This window comes from Meriones unguiculatus, assembly GCF_030254825.1.
Source record: "Meriones unguiculatus strain TT.TT164.6M chromosome 13 unlocalized genomic scaffold, Bangor_MerUng_6.1 Chr13_unordered_Scaffold_37, whole genome shotgun sequence".
NCBI classification, from domain to species: domain Eukaryota; kingdom Metazoa; phylum Chordata; class Mammalia; order Rodentia; family Muridae; genus Meriones; species Meriones unguiculatus.
This window is the reverse complement of record NW_026843647.1, coordinates 6,059,808-6,083,171: the sequence shown is the minus strand read 5'-3', so window position 1 is coordinate 6,083,171 and position 23,364 is coordinate 6,059,808. Positions and strand designations below refer to the sequence as shown.

The window sequence follows — 23,364 nt, the reverse complement described above, 5'->3', positions numbered from 1 at the left end:
GTATTCAAAGAATGGCATAATGCTATTGACAGAAAATATCTCATCTAGAGGAATAGGTCTTTTCATCAATGACAGTCCAGACCAGATTAGAATTTCAAGGAGTCCATTGATTTATTAGATGTTCACCTAAGGAGATATAGGAATGTTTATTCAGAATATCCATATTCCTGCCAGGCAGAGAGGTTGCAGTGATGACAGTTGGGGGAGATTTAAAATCAATTTGAGACCACCAACTGGCAGCCTACATGGTATTCTGACTGACATACATATACATGTATCTGAGAAGACAAGGAAAGAGTGAAAGTACTGGAGAGTTGACCTACTATAGCTGAGTAGATACAGAGACTACAGTAGGAGGCAGCTTGTGCTCAGGTACAGACCTAGAATTAATTGCTCTCTGGGAATTGTATCCTTTCTTTAACATCCAAATCTACTTCCCTTTCTTTAACACCCAAATCTCCTTCTCCATGTCTCTTCGGTCTCTGTAAATGCCTGATTTCTCCAGCCTTCTATTGACATCTCTTTGAACCTCAGGCTCTCCTGACAACAACCTTCACAGCACTTGCAGTCTTCACCACTTAGGGCTCCTAAAAGAATGTTTGTGTGCATCAGGGAAGCAGAATTCAATCCACTTCAGAAAAGTTGGTCTTCATGCCTTCAAATTCTTCTTCACTCTTTACACTAGGTATCATCTCAAGCAGGTGTCCTTGTGGGCTCTCACTGCTGCCTATTTACCACGTGTGGGATAAACTCAGTCTGGTGGTTTTGGTCAAGTGGTCATGCACTTTTTAAACACTTGTAGTCTCAGTCTCTATCCTGATAATTTTGGATACTTCCATATTTTTGTGAAGATATTGGATTAGAAACTTCTTTCAGCACCAAGCCTAAGTTACGTTTTATGCTCTCAATTTTCTCTTTCTTCTGGGTCATCAGGGATGAGTTAAAGATGAAGTTAGGATTAACCTTTCACACCTCAAAAGGCTATTCATGACATGTTTATGGGGCCAAATACATGGCTCAGCACCTAGGAGAACTGGCTGCACACTATCATTTTCAAACAAATTTTATCCTTCAAATTGCCCTGAATCCCTCAATTATTACATGACAGTATTTTTACAATGTAAAAAGAAGACAATATTTTATTGATGTAATATCTCAACTAATCTAATTTGAGCATCAGGGAAACAGAACTTTAGGAAAGGCTTTTGGTGTTCAAAGCTGGAAATCAGTCCTCAATCATCATATTAAGAAGGCCAAAGGAGTTCCAACAAACTTGTCTCAAACTCTGTACATACCAGTCATTGTCTAAAAGCCCATAATGGCCTTACACACACACCAGAAATGTTTCTTTTTAAGTAAATATCCTTGCTTTTACTTTATCTATAACCTTGATTTACATATTTCCTATAGAATGCAGAACTTTAAGATGAAATGACATATGGATAATTCGGAGGAACATATGGAGTCACAGAATCCAATCTTATGTATATATTCATATCACATCAAGCTATGTAGTGAGATGCAGTTGATGGATGATTAGACCACTTCATTATATCTCCAGGATAGTTCAAAACACAAAGCTTTGAGTTAACAAAATGGACACATTCTTACAGTTTCTCTTCAGTATGTTTCATTCATGAAAGTGAAGCCTATAGAAATTTACAAAGGCTTCATCACAGTGAATATATTCATAAGGATTTCTCTTGAGTATGATTTCTTTTATGGCTTTGAAAATTTGTGACATGCAAAGGCTTTACTAGTTATAGTCATACGGTTTGTTTCTAGTATGAAAACTTTCATGTCTTCGGATATCATATCAATGTGCAGAGGCTTTACCACACTGATTACATTCTTAGGGGTTCTCTCCAGTATGTGTTCTTTTATGTACTTGAAGACTACTGAATTGTGAAAAGGCTTTACCACCTTGAATACATTGAAAATGTTTCTCTCCAGTATGAATCCTTTCATGCCTCTGGAGGTAGCAGCAAAATGGAAAGGCTTTACCTCATTGATTACATTTATAGGTTTTCTCCTCAGTATGTGTTCTTTTATGTTTCTTGATATATCCATGTTGTGAAAAGGCTTTCTCACACTGATTACATTCGTAGAGTTTGGCTCCAGTATGAATCCTTTCATGTCTGTAAAGGTTGCACCAATGTGCCAAGGCTTTACCACATAGATTACATTCATGGGGTTTCTCTCAAGGATGTATTCTTTTATGCCTTTGGAGATGTCCGTGCTGTGAAAAGTCTTTCCCACACTGATTACATTTGTAGGGTTTCACTCTAGTATGTATTATTTTATGCACTTGGAGATTTCCTTTTTTTGAAAAGGCTTTCCCACACTGATTACATTCGTAGGGTTTCTCTCCACTATGTGTTCTTTTATGTAGTTTGAGATTACTGTTATGTGAAAAGGCTTTCCCACACTGATTACATTTGTAGGGTTTCTCTCCAGTATGTGTTCTTCTATGTCTTTGGAGACTGTTACAACATGCAAAGGCTTTACCACATTGATTACATTCATAGCATTTCTCTCCACTATGTGTTCTTTTATGTAGTTTGAGAGTACCTGTTTCTGAAAAGGCTTTCCCACACTGATTACATTCATAGGGTTTCTCTCCAGTATGTGTTCTTTTATGCTTTTGGAGATGTCCGTGTTGTGAAAAGGCTTTCCCACACTGATTACATTCGTAGGGTTTCTCTCCGCTATGTGTTCTTTTATGCCTCTGGAGATTTCCATGTCGTGAAAAGGCTTTCCCACACTGATTACATTTGTAGGGTTTCTCTCCAGTATGTGTTCTTTTATGCAGTTGGAGAATACTAGGTTGGGAAAAGGCTTTACCACACTGATTACATCCGTAGGGTTTCTCTCCAGTATGTATTCTTTTATGCTTTTGGAGATGTCCGAGGTGTGAAAAGGCTTTCCCACACTGATTACATTCGTAGGACTTCTCTCCAGTATGTGTTCTTTTATGCCTCTGGAGATTTCCGTGTTGTGAAAAGGCTTTCCCACACTGATTACATTTGTAGGGTTTCTCTCTACTATGTGTTCTTTTATGCAGTTGGAGACTACTAGGTTGGGAAAAGGCTTTACCACACTGTTTACATTCATAGTGTTTGTCATAAATATGTATTCTTTTCTTTCTGCAAAGATAATTCAGATATGTGTAAGCTTTACCATATTCGTTACCCTCATGAATCTGTTTTTTAAAGATTTATTTACTTAATATTTATACTGTGTTCTGCCTGCATGCTAGATGAGGACACCAGATCTTAGTATAGAGGGTTACAAGCCAACATGTGGTTGGCTGGAAAATGAACTCAGGACCTTTGGAGTAACAGCCAGTGCTCATAACCTCTGAGCCATCTCTCCAGCCAGTGATGAATCTTTATGTCAGTGTAAATTATGTTTGCAATTCGGTTTAATCATAAACTGAAGTTACTTCTTATCCTCTTATCACTTTCTTTACATTCATAGTTTCCCCCTGGATTGTGGGTTTCTGTACCTTACAAGATACCTTTGATGGTAAGAAACTTCATTACATGGCTCACTGACAGCATCGCTCTTCTATAAGTGGTTTTTCATATTTAAAAAGAACTAGAAGGAGTCAGCATTAACACAGGGACTGCATTCATAAATTTTCCTACAGTTTTAATCACACTGCATTCATAAAGGGAACCAAAATAAACACAACAATTTCCACAGGGCTAGTAATCATAGGGATTTTTGTAATGTGATTTCTTTGGCTACTTTTCATTGAGCTTGGAAATCTAATTAAGTATATTAGTTTAATTTTTAGCAGTCCTCTCTTTTGAGCAGACTTCCTGAAGGTGATAGGAGTTCATAATTCATTCGTTATTGATCATGAATGGATGAATGAACACATGAAAAAATATAAAATTATAGTGTTGTCACTATCATGCTTTCTATTGTACACATGTACAGGATAGTTTAGAATGCAATAGTCTATGATGATGTGCATCTGGAAAAACCCAACCAGGAAAACTGGGCATTGCTGGATCCTTCCCAACAGCATCTCTACACAGATGTAATGATGGAGATCTACAAGATCATCACTTCTATTGAGGAGATAATAAATACTGTTTAACAATTCTCTGCAGAGTGGAGGGGATTTTATGAATGAAGGTAAGATAGCAAGGGGAGGACAGGAGCTCCACCAGGAGAACAATTGAATCAATATACTTGGGCACAGGGGTCTTTTCTAAGACTAATACTCCAACCAAGGACAATTCATGAATATAACCTAGAATCCCTGCTCAGATGAAGCCCATGGTAGCTCAGTATCCAAGTGAAATTACCTAGTAATAGGAACAGGAACTGTCTCTGAACAACCTTTGCTCTTTGAATAAACCCTGCTGAGGGTGCAACAGCCTTGGCAGGCCACAAAGGAGGACAATGTACCCTGTCCTGATGAAAACAGGGAAGCTTGGGTCAGACTGAAGTGGAGGAGGGACTCACATATCAGTGGACTTGAGGAGGGGCTTGACAGGATATGAGAAAGGGAGGGAGAATTGGGAGGTAATGTGGTACAACTGGGATACAATGTGAATAAACTGTAATTAATATTAAAATATTAATAAAAAAGGAAGAACAACAAATGAAACATTTCCACATACACACAATTTTGCTTTTTGTTCTTCAAAGACATGGGGATTATGGTTCCTCCATTAACAGTATTCTTGACCCTCATAATTTCCATCTGATTAAGCTTCACAACTTTCCTTCAGGTATTTGAGTAACATAACATTTGTTATGGAATATTTGCTCATCAGTAGGTTTTGTACACAAAATTATCACCTATTTTATGAGTATGCTGTTTACAATATGAGTGGCGAGAGGCTCAACAGATAGGGATTTCTACAGAGTATCTGCAATGTAGATATGATTAATGATTTATCATTTACAGAGGAATTTTAATTTAGAACATGGCTGCTCTGTCAAAAGACCCCATCCAAACACCTTCTATGTCAATGTGATCTGGCTAGAATACAAACACGCCTTTAATCCAGGAGACAGAGGCAAGCAGATCTGACTTCAATGCCAGCCTGGTATAGAGCAATGTCCAGTAAAGAAAAGCTTGGACTCAGGCATGGTGGTACATGCTTTTTATCCCAAACTATGAGTGTAAAAATAGCAGGTAGAAGGAAGCACCCATATTTGAAAGTGCTGTCTAATTCAGTGGCAAAGGGGACCAATTCAGAGAAATATTTGACAGAATAGGATACATGTATCTCTCATGCATATCTCATTTGAAGAGAGAGAAAAATGAAGCTCCTTAATGTGGCAGTACATGGAGAGAGGAGAGATTTTTACTGGGATATTAATAGAAAGACAGGTTGGAGAGATAGAACTAAGGTGAAGATCAAATGAAGCAGAGAATAAAAAAGAGCTGAAGATTAGAAAAGACTGATGGAGTTAAGTTTGAGACTAAACAATGCAATTTAGAATTCAGGACAAAAGCCAGATTAAGCAGTAATTCTCAAGACAGAAAATCTTGTAGGCCAAAGAAAGAGTGTATGGAACCTAGAAGCTGCCCTGCCCAGGCCTAGGGTAGCAGACAGAGGGGCAGTAATTTTTCAGAGATCATAATTTCTAGATTGAGTAAATGTCATTTGTACAGTAATATCTATTTAGCAAGGGTTTCACTGTCTTCTTTTGCATTGAAATGCCTGGCAAACATAAATGATATAATATACCTTACAGTGAGGAATATGGGTTTGGGAGAATTTAATGTTCCTTACTACTCTTAAAGTGGTGTTTGGTTTTCCACTGTTGCTTTTCTTTAAAATTTCTGGGACACATTAAAATTTTTTCACAGTGCTGGAGAGCTGGCTCAGAGGTTAAGACCACTGGCTGTTCCTACAGAGGTCCTGAGTTCAATTCCCTGAAACCACATGGTGGCTCACAAGCATCTACAATGAAATCCCATGCCCTCTTCTGGTGGGCAGGCACATGTGCAGGCAGAATAATATATAAATAATGAATAAATAAATCATCTTTAAACATTTCTTCATAGGCATATTTATATAAGCTTCGGTGATTAATTACCTTCCATATCTAGTAGATAGTCGATAATGTTCTTCAGTATTATGCTCTTCCCAATGGTAGCCTGAAATATGGACCAGAAAGTGAATGAGAGAGGATTAAAAATTAGACAAAATTTAAGTTTCTATATTCAGTGAACCTTAGAAACATGCCTGAATTTTTATTTCTCATCCCAAGTAAACTTATATTAGAATATCAATAAGAAAAGTCAACAGTAACAACAGTTGTCCCCTTTACCTGAATAGAGAAAGAAAATTCACTGTCTTACCTATAGCTGTAAGGTGCTTGAAGGTCTCTATCATCACATCTTTGTAGAGACACTTCTGGGAAGGATTCAGCAAGGCCCACTCTTCCCGAGTGAAGTTCACATTCACATCAGCAAAGGTAATTGAATTCTAAATGATCCCATACATGAGTAGAACAGAAAGCACAATGGTGACAACAGTGTAAATGTATACTTCATTGACAATATATTCATATAATTCTGGTGATTCTCTGATATTTCCTGAACCAGAAGTTTCGATATACTCATCAAGTCATTTTAGAAGGAAACTAAATGAGGAGGTTCTCCTCATTTCTGCAACCTTTGAATAGAATGCAGTCTTTCAAGAGAAATGAAAAGTAACAGACATAAAAGCAAGACAAGCAAGTAGATGAAAAGTACAGAACACAGATCTGCATGCACAATTACTAACTACAAAATTTAGGAGCAAGCAGGATGAACTGGTTCAAGACTTTAATTCAGGCACTCAAGAGGCAGAGATATGTGTATCTTATTGAGTCAGAGGCCAGCGCAGCCTCTGAATCAAGTTTCATGACATCCAGAGGTACATTTAAGACCTGAATCCACCACAATCATTCAAATAAGAAAGATAAGAAAGATACAAAGAACTCCATAGTATTTCTGAAGTTCCTACAAAGAATTATATATTCACAACATTTCTGTATCTATCTTCCAGAAACCTGAAGTGTCCCAGCTTAAACTGTAATATTAATGAAAGCTAACTAAAAGGGAATGCATGTTCAAACAGGTACAAATGGACAGATGAAAACATTAGTACTGGAATAGTTGGTCATAAATGAGCAACATAAGGCAGTTGCGGGGCTCAGCAATGAAAAGCTCTTGTTGGTCTTGCCAATAACTGGGCTCAACTGCCAGTGCTTACATGGAGGCTCACAACTACCCATTACTTTAAATTCTGAAGTTCTGAGGCCAGTCAGCTGCTGACTATTGTGAGGACCAGGTACACAAGAGTTGCATAATCACACATACAGCAAAAATATTAGTAATATTCAATCACTTAAAACAAAACAAGAAGCAGGAAGAACCTGACTTGCCTGAAATCCAATGACTCAGAAGACTCACGCAGTATTAATGTTATGAATACAAAACATCCTGATAAACAGAATATACTCTCTACCAAATATCAAAATTCAAGTGTGGATGTGGATGAAGATCAGCATAGTAGCATATGCTTGACATGTACAAAAACCTACATACCACACTCATCAGCAAACATATGAAAACAAAAACTGCTAGGCATATTGGGCCACAATGAACCCCAGTCCTCTGGAGCCAGAGTGAGGAGGATCTCTAAGTTTGAGGCATGGCTGGATTGCATACCTACATCCAGGACAGTCAAATCTACACAAAAGCCTTGGTCTTGAAAAACAACAAAATTAAAAATGTAAAACCTCAGGATACCAAAATAGCTTAGCAATGAATAGCAATTTCTTTGACTCCTTCTTGTGATTTAGAGATAGATTGGATAATGATGAAGCCCACATGAGCATGAGAAGGAAATAGACTGATCGGTTTCAATCACAACACAGTAGACAGAAACAAAAGGAAATGGTTTGTGATTTCAGACACTCAAATCCAATCCCCAGTAAGGAATCTGGACAGTTTCCTCCTACAAAACCTTTTATAACTTCCTCCAAAGAAGCACACATAGAAGAAATAAATGTTCAATGATATTCTCCTACTTGTTTCTGTGAACCTTTTCCACTTTCTGTTACTGAAGACCCAGTTCTTACGGTTGCCCCTAGCACTCCAAAAGAACAGCAATGGCAACTTCCCTTTCCCTGTGTCCAAGTCTCCTGTGGATTACACACTCCCACTTTCTGTTCTGTGTCCAGGATCCCAACTGAAAGTACTCAACTCAACTCTAGGCCATGTTTGCATGGAGACCAAGTGGTATACTGGGCATCTTCCCCACTATATTTCTTACAGCATGCCCAATTCTCAGGATCTTCACTAGTGTTTCAACTGAACACATGTGGCACCATCCACTCCATACCATCCCAGCAACCTTAACACCATGAACAAACTAGCCAAGCAGGCCATTAAATAAACAACATTCCGCCAACAAACTTTCTGAAACTTGAGAGCACTAACAGAACCCCAAGAACAAAACTCCCACACATCAAATCAGCACTTATACCTATAATCACACCAAATGATGCCTAGATCCCAGCTTAGAAACAGATTCAAGAACAGTCAGGCAATATATCACCACCTGAGCTCAGCTATAATACCACAGCAGGACCTACAGCTATCTGAAAATTACAAAACTTTCTACAGAAACACAAAGGATATACCTTCTCTTCATTTCATGAAACTTCCTCTAACATTGACCACATACTCAGACACAATGTAAGTCTTAACAGAAAATTGAAATAACACCCTGTATCCTAACAGACCACCATGGTTTAAAGCTGAGCAGAAATATCATCAGAAAGAACACATAGTTTACAAACTCATGGAAAGTGAATAATCTTCTACTGAATGAAAAATGGGTTAAAACAGAAATTAAAAAAATTTCAAATTTGAAGACTATTGAATTCAATGAAAATAAATACAAATCATATTCAAACTCATGGAATGTAATGAGGAATAAAAGTGATGCAAAGAGGAAATATCATAGCACAAATTGCCTACATAAAGATATTGGGGAGATCTCATACTATCAACATAATGGCACACCTGAAAAGTCTACAACAAAAATATGTAAGCACACAAAAGGAGTAGACATCAAGGAAGAATCACTTTGAGGGCAGAAATCAATAAAATAGAAACAGAAGTTAAAGAATCAATGAGACAAAGGGTTGGTTCACAAGAAAGACAAACCCTTATCTAAACTAAGTATAAGACAGAGAGGAAATATCCAAAGTAAGAAAATTAGAAATTTTATTAAGAGTTTATTGTGACAATGCAGCCACTTCTGATGAAAATTGATAGACTAAGATAAGAAAGGAGAGGAGGACCTCCCCTATCAGTGGACTTGGGGAGGGGCATGCATGCAGAAAGGGGGGGAGGGGAAGAGGGAGGGGCTTATGGGGTGATACAAAATGAATGAAGTTTAATTAATAAAACTTAAATAAAAAAATAAAAAAATCAGTAAAAAATAAAAATAAAAATAAATAAATAAAATTTCACTCATGTTATGTGAATGTGTTTTTCTTTTAACCCCAGGTATGGACCTTGAGGCTGATTCAGTTTGATTATGATTAAATCATAGCTGTTAGTTATGATTGTCTCATAATTTAATTTTGAGTTTTCTGGAGAGGGTACACATGCCAGAACCATGAGAGGGCCTGGGTTCTTTGAAGAAGAAAGAAGCTGCTGCTCTTTCTGCTGCTTTTCACCCACACTGCTACTGTGTTTGTCATTGCTAGTTTATTGGACTGCTGGATAGCCTGTGAATAACAGGTATTGCCCCAAAGAACCTGGCCACCTTAATCCACAGGAAGCAGCTTAAAGGGACCCTAGATCTCCTTTCCCTCTACTCTTCTTTCTCTTTTACATAGTGGGGGTGTTGGAAGGAATAAGGGTTGTAAGGGAGGTATAGATTTAAGATCCCAAATAAAGGGCTGGAGAGATGGCTCAGAAGTGAAAAGTACTGGTTCCTCTTCCAAAGACCCCAAATAAAATAGCTTAAACAAATAGTGCCATTTGCTGTTTGCTGGTTGAGTAGAATTCCAGAATCCAGATGTCTGAGACTGGCACTGTCCAAAAGAAGCCAATGACCCTACACAGCATTAAGAAGCTGGAGAAGTCAGAGTTCCTTCTCCGTACGAACCTACTTTCTCTCCTAAATAGGGGTGGTGGATAGAAAGGAGGTAGAAGCATTTAAGAGCCCTAAATTAATTAGGTTTTTGAAAAAACAAAGCCTATAGTTTTGCTCTCAGCAATACGAAATGTGTATCCTTGAGGAAAATACTCAGGTCATTTTTTTTATGTTATCTTTCACTAGCTTGGACTGTGGCATTACAGAGGTTTCTTCTCATTTCATCTCAAATCGATACCTTTGCTTCTCAAAAAGATAAGAAAACTGAACTCTATCCATGTCCCTTACCCTTCAAAGGCTGCCATTACCATGCCTCACCCTTCCGGGCACTATGCCCATTCTCTTCCCTTTGAAATACACACCCCTGCATGTCTCCATCCCCAAAGCCAACACTCACTCTTGTCATAGAGAAGAGTACTACAGACTACAGAGATGAACTTCTGGAAGTATCTCCATACGTGACCTCAAGATAAATTACAGAAAAAAACAGTAATAAAAATGGCATGGTACTAGCATAAAAATAGGCTGTTTGATCAATGGAATCAAATCAAAGACCCAGAAATAAACCCACACAGCTGTGCACAATTGCTTTTTGACAGAGGAGTCAAAACCATACAATGGTAAAAGACAGCATTTTCAACAAATAGTGCTGCTCCAAATACATGTCCACATGTAAAAAATGCAAATAGTTCCATATTTTTTTTCTCACCCTGCACAAAACTCAAGTCCAAGTGGATCATAGACTTCAACAAAAACCCAGGCTCCTTAAATCTGCTAGAGGAGAACCTGGGTAACAACAGCCTTAAACTCATTGGTCCACGAGACAAATTCCTGAACAGAACACCAACAGCACAGACTGTAAGATCTACAATTATTAAATGGAACATCTTGAATCTGAAAATATTTTGTAAAGCAATGAACACTATCAATAATATAAGATGGTCATCTGCAGATTGAGAAAAGATCTTTACCACCCTACAGCTGACAAATTACAACACATTGTACAGAAACACAATAGAATATACCTTCTCATCATATCATGAAACTTCCTCTACAATTGGCCACGTACTCAGACACAATCTAAGTTTTAATAGAAAAATGAAATAACATCCTGTATCCTATCAGTCACGATCGTATAAAGGAAGATATAAATAGCATCGTAAAAAGCACAAAGCTTACAAACTCATGGAAAGCGAATCATCTACTGAATGAAAAATGAGTTAAAACAGAAATAAAAACTTTTAAAGACTATAAAATTCAATGAAAATAAATACACACCATATGAAAACTCATGGAATACAATGAGGAATGAAAATGGTGTTAAGAAGAAACTTCACAGCACAAAGTGCCTACATAAAGATATTGGAGAGATTTCACGCTATCAACTTAACAACACACCTGAATAATCTAAAACAAACACATGTAAGCACACACAAAAGGAGTAGACATGAAGAAAGCATCAACTTGAGGGCAGAAATCAAAGAAATATAAAGAGAAGGTATAGAATCAATGAAACATAGGGTTGGTTCTTTGAGAAAATCACAAGATGGACAAACTCTTATCAAAACTAACGAAGAGAGAGAGAGAGAGAGAATACCCAAGTTAATAAAATCAGAAATTGTATTAAGAATTTTTGTTTCTTTAAAATCCCACTCATGTCATGTGAATATGTTTTTCTGTTTTTCTTTTAACCCAATATGGGGAGTATGATGCTGATTGTCTTGTGCTCTAACAAGCATTTTGTTTTGCCCCCTGCACATAGTTTAATGTTGAGTCCTCTGGAGAAGGTACACATGCCAAAGTTATAAGAGGGCCTGGGGTCTTTGAAGAAGGAAGAAGCTGCTCTTCCTGATGCTGTTCACCCACACTGCTACTGAGAATTCCTGCAGCAGACCAGACAAAATATCAAACAGTAACAACAATTAAAGCTAAAATGAGATATCAGTTTCAAAGAAAGGAGTAGTAAATGGGAGGTGAATGAAGAAAATAAAAATTAAATGACATGACTCTTCCTAGGTATGGTGGGGAGAAAGTTTATTATAGATAGAAAGGCACACCCACAGGCAGGAAGATCTGGGGAAGACCATGGTGAACACAACCCTGAGCCATGGGAGGACAGGGAGGAAAAGAGAGGCGCACACAAACCCCAGAGCCAATGACAGTAAATAACAGCTGAAACGGAGCAGGTAACCAAAATGGGTAGACTACAGAAAAAAGGGCAGCCCCAGCTCTGGGCTAGAGGGCAGTGTATGCCAGCCATGTCCTGTGAACAGGTAGGGATCAGGGATGCTGGGCAAACCTGGTAGCTAATTCTGCTCTGAACTGTTAAATAGGCACCTCAGACATTTGTCCCAGGATTTCAGTCTTAACAGTGCCCAGGGCCACATGAAGTAGGGCTCACCATCCATCCCACTTCTAACACGTGGGACTCAGCTAGCTCAGCATTCCTAAGGCCAGGACAAAGGACCTCACAAGCAGCTGATGGCTGCGGGTTCTCACCCAGCCTGGGAATGACAAACCACACCAGCTCCTTCTGTTCTGCCTCCTGCTCCACCACGTTGGGGGCGGCAGCCACACACTCACCATATCGCCGCTTTGGAAGTCGCCTGAAATCCCCTCACTGGACCCAGCAGCTAAGCTCAGACCACAGCACGCCAAACATTCCACACACCTCAGCTACTGATCTGAACCTGCAACATGGCGCCCGGAAGAACCCTCCCCTTCCTCTGATTCCTGGAATCGTCTGCAAGTCCTGATTGGCCAGTGAGTCTTGAGCGACATGAGCACCTCCCCTAGGATTGCAGTGTACTGAAAAGACAAAGCATAGTGCTTCTTGCCCTAGGAGAAATGAATGCATGTTTGCTAATTAAAAGAGCAATGAGGACCTGGCTTAGGGAAGAAGCTGACTCTGGAGAAGCCTATGCTCCGGGCAGACACCTTGGATCCATGACTTGAACTTTGGATTCATATGTGGAGAATCAGGGCCACACATTTTCCAGATCTGCAGAGATTTGTGTTTCGACAGACTTATGCCTGATGTCAAATAGCCTAACTTTCAATCTTCCAGCACTCAGTAGACACTTCCCATCCTCCTCCTGGAATCAAGGTGAATAGCTTGAACAGCCCATTACTCAAATTCAGTGGAATGAACAATCCATCCACAAGTGTAAGAATATTAACAATTTGGAAAGATTTTAGGAAACAAAATGAGATTGTTGTTCTGTGACTTCACACTGGGGTCAGCTAAACTGTAGCTACTTTTCACCTGGTAGGTATCAGACAACTCTGGGAGAAAAGCAGGAAAGAGATGATACACAATTTGGACCAGGCATATCTTCCTCTGTGGGATTTTGGAATTAAAGAAAAATGAAACACACTGTGTTATCACAAATGCAGTGTAGATGAACACAACAGATAGAATGACTCTCTCTATTGATGAAGAAACTGGATCTATAAAAATTGCCTGTACCTGTGGACAAATGGAATATTGAAGAATCCAGTAGCTGCTCATAGCATGTGGCTGAATGTCTCAGCTGGTCTTCAGTAGATACCAGAATTCCAAAGTAGGCTCTACTCCCAGTTTAAAAAAAATGAACTTGCTAGCTAGCGTTCTGGCAAGCTGAAAAGAGGCAGAGGTATCATCTTCACTGGCCTTTTCATGTGTAGGTTGCCATCAGAAATATGTATTAGAATAAAGAATGATCTTATAACCTCAAAAGATGCAGATTAATCTCCTAGTGGTGGTGGCACAGGCTTTTAATCCTAGAAATCCAAAAACAGAGCCAGGCAGATCTGTGTGACTTCAAGGCCCACCAGGTATACAGAGGGAGTTCCAAGATATGCCTGGCTACATAGAGAAGCCCTGTCTCAAAAAATAAAAATAAAAATGAATAAAAACAAAAATCAAGATCAATAAGTAGTACTTGAGGAACTGGAAAAAATTGTCATGGCTCAGAAACACTAGGGACTTAATATAATAAGAATTCAGAGCTATGTTGCATTAAAGAAGTCAAATTTAAAGAGAGAAACCAACAGTTGCCCCTTCAAAATGATGAGTAAATTGTGAAATGCACAACTATACTGTGACCTTGACAAAGTTCAGACCATTTCCTGGTAGACCAAATGTGATTAGTAAGATACTCATCAACCTTGACCCTATGTGCAATGTTAGCTGCTTAGATCTATAACCCAACACACACAGCTCTAGCAGGTTACCTGTATCTCAAAATTTGAAGAGACTGAACATGGTCAACCAGAATACCATATATTTTTTAGGAGAAAGCCTTATTTTAAATTCAATATCCATTGGCTCAACCTAACGTTCACAAATTGCACAACCCTTAATCTTATCTCTCTTCATTATATAATATAAATTAAGACATGCTGTGATATTACAAAATCAATCACACTGCCATAAACAACTTCATTTTCTTAATGGTATTCCCAGCAGCTGATTGCCTGCCTGTGTCTGGTGCAGTTTACACAATGAACTATGCCCCCAACACTGGTCTGAAGACCAAAACCATGCACCATGTACAAATCCTGTGCTTAGGTGGACATCTATGATATGATGTGTTAATAGCTCAAGATGAAATAAATTTCAAATGTTTCCATTTTTATAAATATTTAGTTTTTAGATTATACTATACTCATAATTCCCTCCTTTGGTTCCCTCCAAATACTATATACACCAACTATTCATGGATTTGTTGTCTCTTTATTCTTTTCTTGTTTATAAACATATGTATTCATAAATATGTACAAAATAGCACAGTAAACATTGCTGTATGTTATGCAATAAATGGTTATTTGACTGAAAATGATATATTGGAACAAACTCTAAGTTAAACAAGAGGGAAAATAACAAGGGAACATAGATTGAAAATTAGTATCAATAAGGTACATATCATAAATTCTATCTGAAAAGATGGTGTGGCTTTGCAAACATTTCTAATAGATTGTAGCTAAAAGGTGTGAAATTAGATCTTCACACACTTAGTAGCTGTATAACTCTGTAATAGTTTGTATGGACTGCTGTCCGTCGACCCTAAACCATCCTGAAACTACCACTGATGCCTGGAAGTAAGGGTTTGACAGCAGTTTTAATTATGCCTTATAAATTATCCTTGAACTGAGAAAACAAAAAGCATGGAAATACCATGTCAATACATTAAACAATATCAAACATATGAAAAGATTTTTCTCAAACCCAGAAATTTTCACTAAACTGTGGTACTTTTATTGTAATAAGCAATATCATGGCTTAAACTCTCTCATAATTTGATAGAAATAGTGATCTTTAGTCGAGTAGCTAAAGAAATTGTATATCAGTTTTCAGTGCTGTTATATTTTGGGTCTTTATTTTCCTCCATGTCCTGCTTTTTGCTTCTTGTTAGTTTCAAAGTCGGCCTCATAAGTGGTAGAGCTGCTGACAATGTCCCCACTGACAGTCCAGGAGAACTTCTGACCGGGAAACAGAAGGACTGCTGTCAGAGAAACAGAAATTGAAACTCAGTATTTCTCAGAGATTTGTGCAGCAGATCTCTGTTTGGTAGAAAAGTCACCCCTTCCTTTGTCAACCCAAAGGGTCATCTGGTGCTGATAAGAACAAAGAGACTACAACAGACCAAATTTGCCAAGCTAACTCCCAGGTAGTCCTAGGATGGACTCTTCTTCTGCTGCAAACTCTCCTTATAAAACTGACATGGATTTTACAGCCAGGTACAGTTCTCTGCCATATAAAGACATTCAACAGTTTGTTTACCCAAAGGAAGTGTTCTTTGGACACACAAAGTGGTCTAGTTCAGTGATTTCATTCCTGTAAGTTCAGTTGTTGGTAGTAAGTTTTTCAGGTACTTGCATGGAAACGTGGAACCTGCCCTGGAAACCCTGGCCCAGGTCTAACAGGTTCATGTCTTGCTCTAGACATTTTGAGAGCTTTAGAAGGCCCTGAGAATTTTGTCTGTCTATCTGTCTGTCTGTTTGTTTGTTGGGGTTTGGGCTTTTGTTTTTGCTGTTTTGTTTTTGGCATTTTGGTGATTCAGGTGAAGGCCAAGCACCAAGTCAGCCTATGAAAAATGCCTGCTGCTATTCTACATCATAGGCCCTAAAGAAGGCCTAGTCAAGTTTCCCATAGTTATATAAACCACTCCTTAGCATGCGATGTAAACTGGTGAGCAATAAGGTTAGATTCCTTGTGGCTATCTCTTGACCCAGGACAGATCTCATCATAGGAAATTCAAAGCAACTGGGCCCTTCATCTGTTCATTATGCAAGTTCCCATCAGCTTTAAGTGGTCAGTCTTAACATGTAGGGTCAGTGGCCTGGTATGCCAGGTCTACTATCATTTGTAGAACGACTTGGGGCACAGATCATTGACATACTCACCATAACAACCGTTGCCAGGTAAAATTCCTGACTCTTCACAGATGGACCCAAAGGCCAAATCATACCTTCAAGGTCCCTGCCCTTGAAGAAACATAGGCTTCTCCTGGGTCAACTTCCTCCCTATTCCAGGCAGCAGTGCACCACAATATCTTGCACAGCCTCAGTCTAAGCAAGACCTGATTCTTGATGCCTGGCTCTACTCTCAGCCTGCACTGTTATCAAATTACCCTAATTGGTAAATTCGTGTTTTCCTACTGTGTCATGTGTCTGTGTGTCATACCTGCAAAGGCCAAAGAGGACAGCAGATCCCTTGGGAATTCATTTACAGGGTATGCTATCTTCTATAACATCACCCAGTGCTATTAACTCCTATGCCCTCTATAGCCAAATTTTATTTAAATTTAATATTACAGATGTTAATTCAAATATATTACACCATTTCCCCTATTCTTGTCCTTTCTCCACCCTGTTCCAAATTCTTTCCTTCCAATGTCTTAAAAAAGAATGTGTGAATAAGTATGGACCGATGTATATAAACAAAACTTACTGAGTCCATTTATATGGCTTGTGTGGGTAAGGGTTTTTGTGTTTAACCATTTCCATAGGATATATAAATAAGGAACTAACCACTGCCTGAGGCTAATTCTCCCACTTCCAAGAGTGTTCTAATCTTCAATGCCCAGAATGAGTCTGACTCTGAAGTGACCTGAGCTGTCTTGGACAGGAAACATTAACAAGGAAAGGGTGGCAAATTCCTTAGGTAACACATGGTGCTGGCATGGCCTGGATGTTCTGGGGCTGTAGGGAGGACTATGGACATTGGTCTTAGCCAATCAGTCTTCCTTTGTATTGTGGACCTCCCATTATACGTTTGACCTTGGATATTTGCTAGGATGTCATTGAAATCTTGAAGTTCCTGCCTCCTCTTTCTGTACACCATGACTATAGGCCTGTGTTACCAAGCCTGGCTTAGGTGGTTTCAACCTCAGTGATTTAGTAGAATGTTGGGATGAGTGTAATGAGTAGTGACACATACATATACATACTTATGTCTGTGAGGCACCTGCTCAGTATATGTTGAATAAGGACAGAACTACGATTTACTATGATGAGTGATAAAAACTCAATGTTAAAGAAAAAAATATTTTTCTTTATAATTATAGGAGAGGATTTTAAGCCAAACAACTGTAGTTGAACAAAGATATTTTTTCTCTTACTGGAGTTAAGACCAGAGCCTGTGTCCTGCCTACCATGACCATTTGAACTCAGCGATTCATTCTTAATCAGCCCATTGAAAGAACTCAGTTACTGAGGTAGACCGTGCCCAACTATACTGCAGACACTAAGAAGGCAAGGTAAGCAGATCTAGTATGTATACTAACTTCCAGGTAGGCCTGAGATTCATATTGAGACTATTCTTTCAAATGAAAAAAAAAAAAGAAATCAATGATTGAAAATGAAATAACCTTTAATTATTTATTTATTACAATTTCTTCATTTTGTGTTCTGGCTGTATCCCCTTCCAAATCCACCCATTCTCACCCACTTCCCATCTTCCCATATGCAATTTCCCTAGTTCACTGATAAGTAGCTAAGGAAAAAAGAAAAAAAAAACAATGGTTAAAACACAAATTATTAACGAAAACTGGAAACATATTAACATATTTCTGCATTGTGACTAATTTTGAACAGTGATAAATATATAAGGTTTCACTTTATCTTTCTTCCTGCAAGTGAAATTTGGTAATTGAAGACATGTGAATGCATTTAAAAGCAGGCTTATTGCAAACAGTTCTCAGAGGGTTCCCAGTTTCTAAGGAATTGCATGGAAGCTCCCATGCAGAAAATATAAATGTTGCCAGAGAAGTATGTGTAGAGAGAAAGAGAGACAGAGGGAGCAAAAGAAATAGAGAGAGAACACACAGAGAGTAAACAGAAAGCAGAGAAGAAGCAAAGAAAGGAAGAGTGAGAGAAGAAAAGCATATAGAAGAAAACAAAATATCTAGCTATATGGGGAAGAGCCTCTAGGAGAGCGGAAGCCTATTCTACAGGACTGGAAAGTTAACCGTAGTGGTTGAGTATGCCAATCATGCCTTTTAGAAGGTAGGGACTGAGGGATGCTGGGAGAACCTGGAAGCCAGATCCCCTTCTGTCAAAAAGGCACCTCAGCAGCTTTTCTCAGTGGTGAAGTACAACATATGGTACCTAATTCACCCTTTAGGTTTAATAGGTTTAGACAGCAGGTAAGAGATACACAACTCAGTAATATAACCAAGCCATGTATTAAAAACTTCCCATCTGTAAATTCCTCCTCCATGCTCAGCTTATGTCTCTCCTGCAAGGTATTCAAAGAATGACATAATGTTATTGAGCAGAAAATACCTCATCTACAGGAATAGGTCTTTTGAACAATGACATTTCAGAGGAGATCAGAATTTCATGGAGTTCATTGATTGACTAGATATTCACCCAAGGGAGATATAGAAATGTTTATTCAGAATATCCTTATTCCTGCTAGGCAGAGAGATTACAGGGATGACAGAGTGGGGACTGAGGAGATTTAAACTCCTATTTGAGACCACAAAGTGGTGGCCTGCTTGGTATTCTGACTAACAAGTACACATGTCTGAGAAGACAAAAAAAGAGAGGAAGAACTGGAGAATTGACTCACCATAGCTGAGTAGATACAGAGAATACAGTAGGAGGTAGCTTGTCCTCAGGTTGTCTAAAGCAGGTAACCAGACCTCAATCATCATATTTAGATGGCCAAAGGAGATGGGACAAAGTTGTGTCCCACTCTGTACATATCTGCCATGGCCTCAAACCCCATGAACCTTAAACACACACACCAGAAGTGGTTCTATTTTAGTAATTATCCTTGCTGTTACATTATCTAGAACCTTTTTTTACATATTTCCTATAGAACATAGTACTTCAAGATGAAATGACAAACGGATAATTAGCAGAAACATACAGAATCATGGAACATCAAATTATAAATACATATTCATATCACATCATGCTATGTAGTGAGATGCAGTCAATTGCTAATTATACCATAGTCATCAGCTTTCTTGTCAGTATCAATCATTCATGAAAGTGAAGCCTATAAAAATGAACAAAGATTTTATCATACTAAATACATTCATAAGGTTTTCTCTCTAGTATGATTTTTTTCCTGGCTTTGAAAAAAAATGTGACATGCAAAGGCTTTACTGGTAATATTCAGAGAGTTTCACTCCAGTATGAAATCTTTCATGCTTTCGGAGATCACAGCAATATTCAAACGCTTTACCACTTTGAGTACATTCTTAGGGTTTCCCTGAAGTATGAATTCTTTTATGCCTCTGGAGACCACTACAACTTGCAAAGGCTGTATCACATTGATTACATTCATAGGGTTTCTCTCCAGTATGTGTTCTTTTGTGCACTTGGAGCCTATTGTTTTGTGAAAAGGCTTTCCCACACTGATTACATTTGTAAGGTTTCTCTCCAGTATGTGTTCTTTTATGCACCTGGAGATTACTGCAGTGTGAAAAGGCTTTCCCACACTGATTACATCCATAGGGTTTCTCTCCAGTATGTGTACTTTTGTGCACATGGAGACTACCGGGGTGTGAAAAGGCTTTACCACACTGATTACATTTGTAGGGTTTCTCTCCAGTATGTGTTCTTTTATGCACATGGAGAGTACTGGGGTGTGAAAAGGCTTTCCCACACTGATTACATTTGTAAGGTTTCTCTCCAGTATGTGTTCTTTTATGCTTTTTGAGACTACTGTGTTGTGAAAAGGCTTTCCCACAGTGATTACATTTGTAGGGTTTCTCTCCAGTATGTGTTCTTTTATGCACATGGAGACCACTGGGTTGTGAAAAGGCTTTACCACACTGATTACATTTGTAGGGTTTCTCTCCAGTATGTGTTCGTTTGTGCTCCTGGAGAATACTAGTGTTTGAAAAGGCTTTCCCGCACTGATTACATTTGTAGGGTTTCTCTCCAGTATGTGTTCTCTTATGCCTTTGGAGACTACTGGGGCATGAAAAAGCATTACTACTTTGGTTACATTCATAAAGTTTCTCTCTAGTATGTGTTCTTTTATGCATTTGGAGACTACCCTGTTGTGAAAAGGCTTGACAACAATGATTATAGTCACAGGACTGCTTTCCAGTATGAGTTCTTTCATGCTTTCGGAGATCACTGCAACATACAAAGGCTTTATCACTTTGATTACATTGGTATGGTTTCGCTCCTGTTTGTGTTCTTTTATGCATTTGGAGATTTCCATATTGGGAAAAGATTTTCTCACCCTCATTCCATTCATAGGGTTTCTCTCCAGCATTTGTTTTTCTATGTAGGTGGAGTTTACTGTGTTGCAAAAAGCCTTTACCACATTGATTATATTCACATGGTTTCTCTCCACTCTGATTCCTTTTATGCCTTTGAAGATCAGTGTGATGTGTGAAGGCTTTACCACACTGGTTACTTTCATAGGGTTTCCCATAAACATGTGTTCTTTCATTCCTGCAAAGATAATTAGGATATGTGTAAGCTTTACCATAATCATTACAATGATGATCTATTTGTCAGTGTAAATTAAGGTTGCAATTTGGCATAACTGTAAAATAAAGGTTCATATTTACATTTTATCCCTTTGTTTACATTCATAGTTTCCCCCTTGATTGTGGGTGTTTTGTACCCTACAAGATACCATTGATCGGGAGAAACTTTATTACATGCCTCACTTATAGCATCATTTTTCCATAAGTGGTTCATCACATATTTAAAAAGACCTAGAAGAACTCAGCTTTATCACAGTGAATGCATTCATTTAGTTGTAGTCATACTGATTTTGTAAAGTGAACCATCATAAACACAACAATTTCCAGAGGGCTTGTAATCATAGTGATTTTTTGTAGTGTGATTTATTTGACTTTATTTTCAATGAGTTTGGAAAACTAATTAAGTAATTAGTTTAATTATTAAAAATCCCCTGCTCAGACTAGACTTTATGAATGTGATACAAGTTCATGATTTATTTGTTATTAATAATGAATGTATGAAAACATGAACAAATATAAATTTATACTATGGTCACTATCATGTGTTCTATTGTACACAAGTACAGTGATGTTTAGAACGCAATAACTTATGATAATATACATCAGGAAAAAGCCTGCTCAGGAAAAGTGAGCTTTGGTGAATCCTTCCCAAAAGTACCTCTACACAGATGTAATGATGGAGACCTACAAGATCATCACTGCTACTAGAGAGACAATGAATAAAATTTAACATTTTATTAATATATTTTTTTATGATTAATGATCAATAAATTAAATATAAACGTGCACCACATTAACAAAGTCTGAATTAAAGAAGAACTACATATCTTCTACTTGTTCTGGGAAAGATAGTTACATTTCTATTTTCCATATCTTTATGCTTACATGACTTGTATCAAACTTGACAAAAAATATACTTATTAAAAAAAGGACAACAAGGGATCCAAGATGGTAGCGACCAGCACACATCATATCTGAGAGGACGAGTATCTGAACTCTGAAATTGGTGAGTGGAGATGCAGCTAAAGCCAGGACATCTACATTGATGCTTCCTTGGTGAGAAGGGACAAAACATGACCTGAGACCATTTGGATCCATGTCATCCAAGGACTCCTCTGGGGACTGAGAGTAGGAACATTCAATCCCTCTGCACTTACCCTTGGCAGGTCTCCCTTCTCCTTAGCCGAGGCAGCCCACAGTGCCCTGCAGCTTCTAGCTAATCACACCCTGCTTCCTGACTAAGACAGAAGGAGCAGGCCTCCTAAGTCCTCAGCGGCAGTTGCTGGCTATACCAGCCTTCTATGTCCCAGGTCCACAAGCAACTGTATTGGCCCTTCAGGGCCTCCCAGCCAGTGACTGTACCAGCTTCCCAGACCCTAACTGGAGGGCAGCTGGCTGTACAGGCCACCCAGGACTGCAGACCGCTGTAGGGTCTCCACAAGGCTTCCCATCAGACATCTATACCTGCCTCCCACTTCTGCAGCTGTCGCTGGACTCCCCCAGTGGACTGTTTTACCAGCTTCCAAGTTTTGCAGCTGCAGCACCACTGAGCTGATAGAGCTCCTACACCCACATTTGCCCAAGCAGGGACACATCTGGGAGTAGAAAACTGGGGGAAACCCTGTGTTCTCTCATTAGACCAAAGAGCTCTGAGCATGCCTTAAAATGAGTGCCTGCAGAGCCCCAGATCCAGGGTCCCTCTATGCTAGCAACCAGACATCGGATCCCTCCCACCCACATACCCACTGTGGACAACATTGGTATTCTTGGGACAGTGTTCTCAACATGGAAGCCCCTGTTCTGCAGATTTACCAGTGGACTCCAGGCAAAAAACTCCTGGAGCCTATGCAGAGCTACCAGTGGCCTGTAGAATAATGAGATAGTCAGGGAATCTGCACACGTGCATTGTGTCTGCCAACTCTGGCAGCATAAACAACCACACTTGTGCCTGCACTATCCCCAGCAACATATTCCAGGCATTTACACTCTTTAACACACTGTCCTTCAAGGCACAATTCCATGCACAAGCTTGCTCACCCACATTTGTGCTTCTATGCTTGTGGATTTTCCAACACACACACTCAAACCTGTGGACCTCTCCCATCTTCCTGAAGAATACTCCATATACCAGAGAAAGATGTAACCAGTCTGAACTACAGACTTCAAGAACAAAAAGTGAAGAGTACAGATAGGCAGGTGGCCAGTGGTCAGTTTAGGAACACATCCAACAAAAATCAGGACATCATGGCTTCACCAGCAAACCCCCCCCCCAAATGAAT

At 38.9% G+C, this 23,364-nt stretch overlaps 1 protein-coding gene and 1 pseudogene across 1 annotated transcript in view; both read right to left on the bottom strand.

Moving 5' to 3' along the window:
- Positions 1–1,867: 1,867 nt before the first annotated feature.
- LOC132650963 (zinc finger protein 431-like) lies at positions 1,868–16,589 on the bottom strand (annotated as a pseudogene).
- A 3,248-nt stretch (positions 16,590–19,837) lies between these two features.
- LOC132650962 (zinc finger protein 239-like) overlaps positions 19,838–23,364 on the bottom strand; it is a 31,935-nt gene continuing 28,408 nt past the window's right edge. Inside the window, exons 4-5 of the mRNA XM_060376280.1 lie at positions 20,877–20,963; positions 19,838–20,714 (exon numbers count right to left, since the gene is read on the bottom strand). Of these exons, the coding sequence (XP_060232263.1) occupies positions 19,838–20,714; positions 20,877–20,963 (964 nt within the window). The remainder of the gene's footprint in view (positions 20,715–20,876; positions 20,964–23,364) is intronic.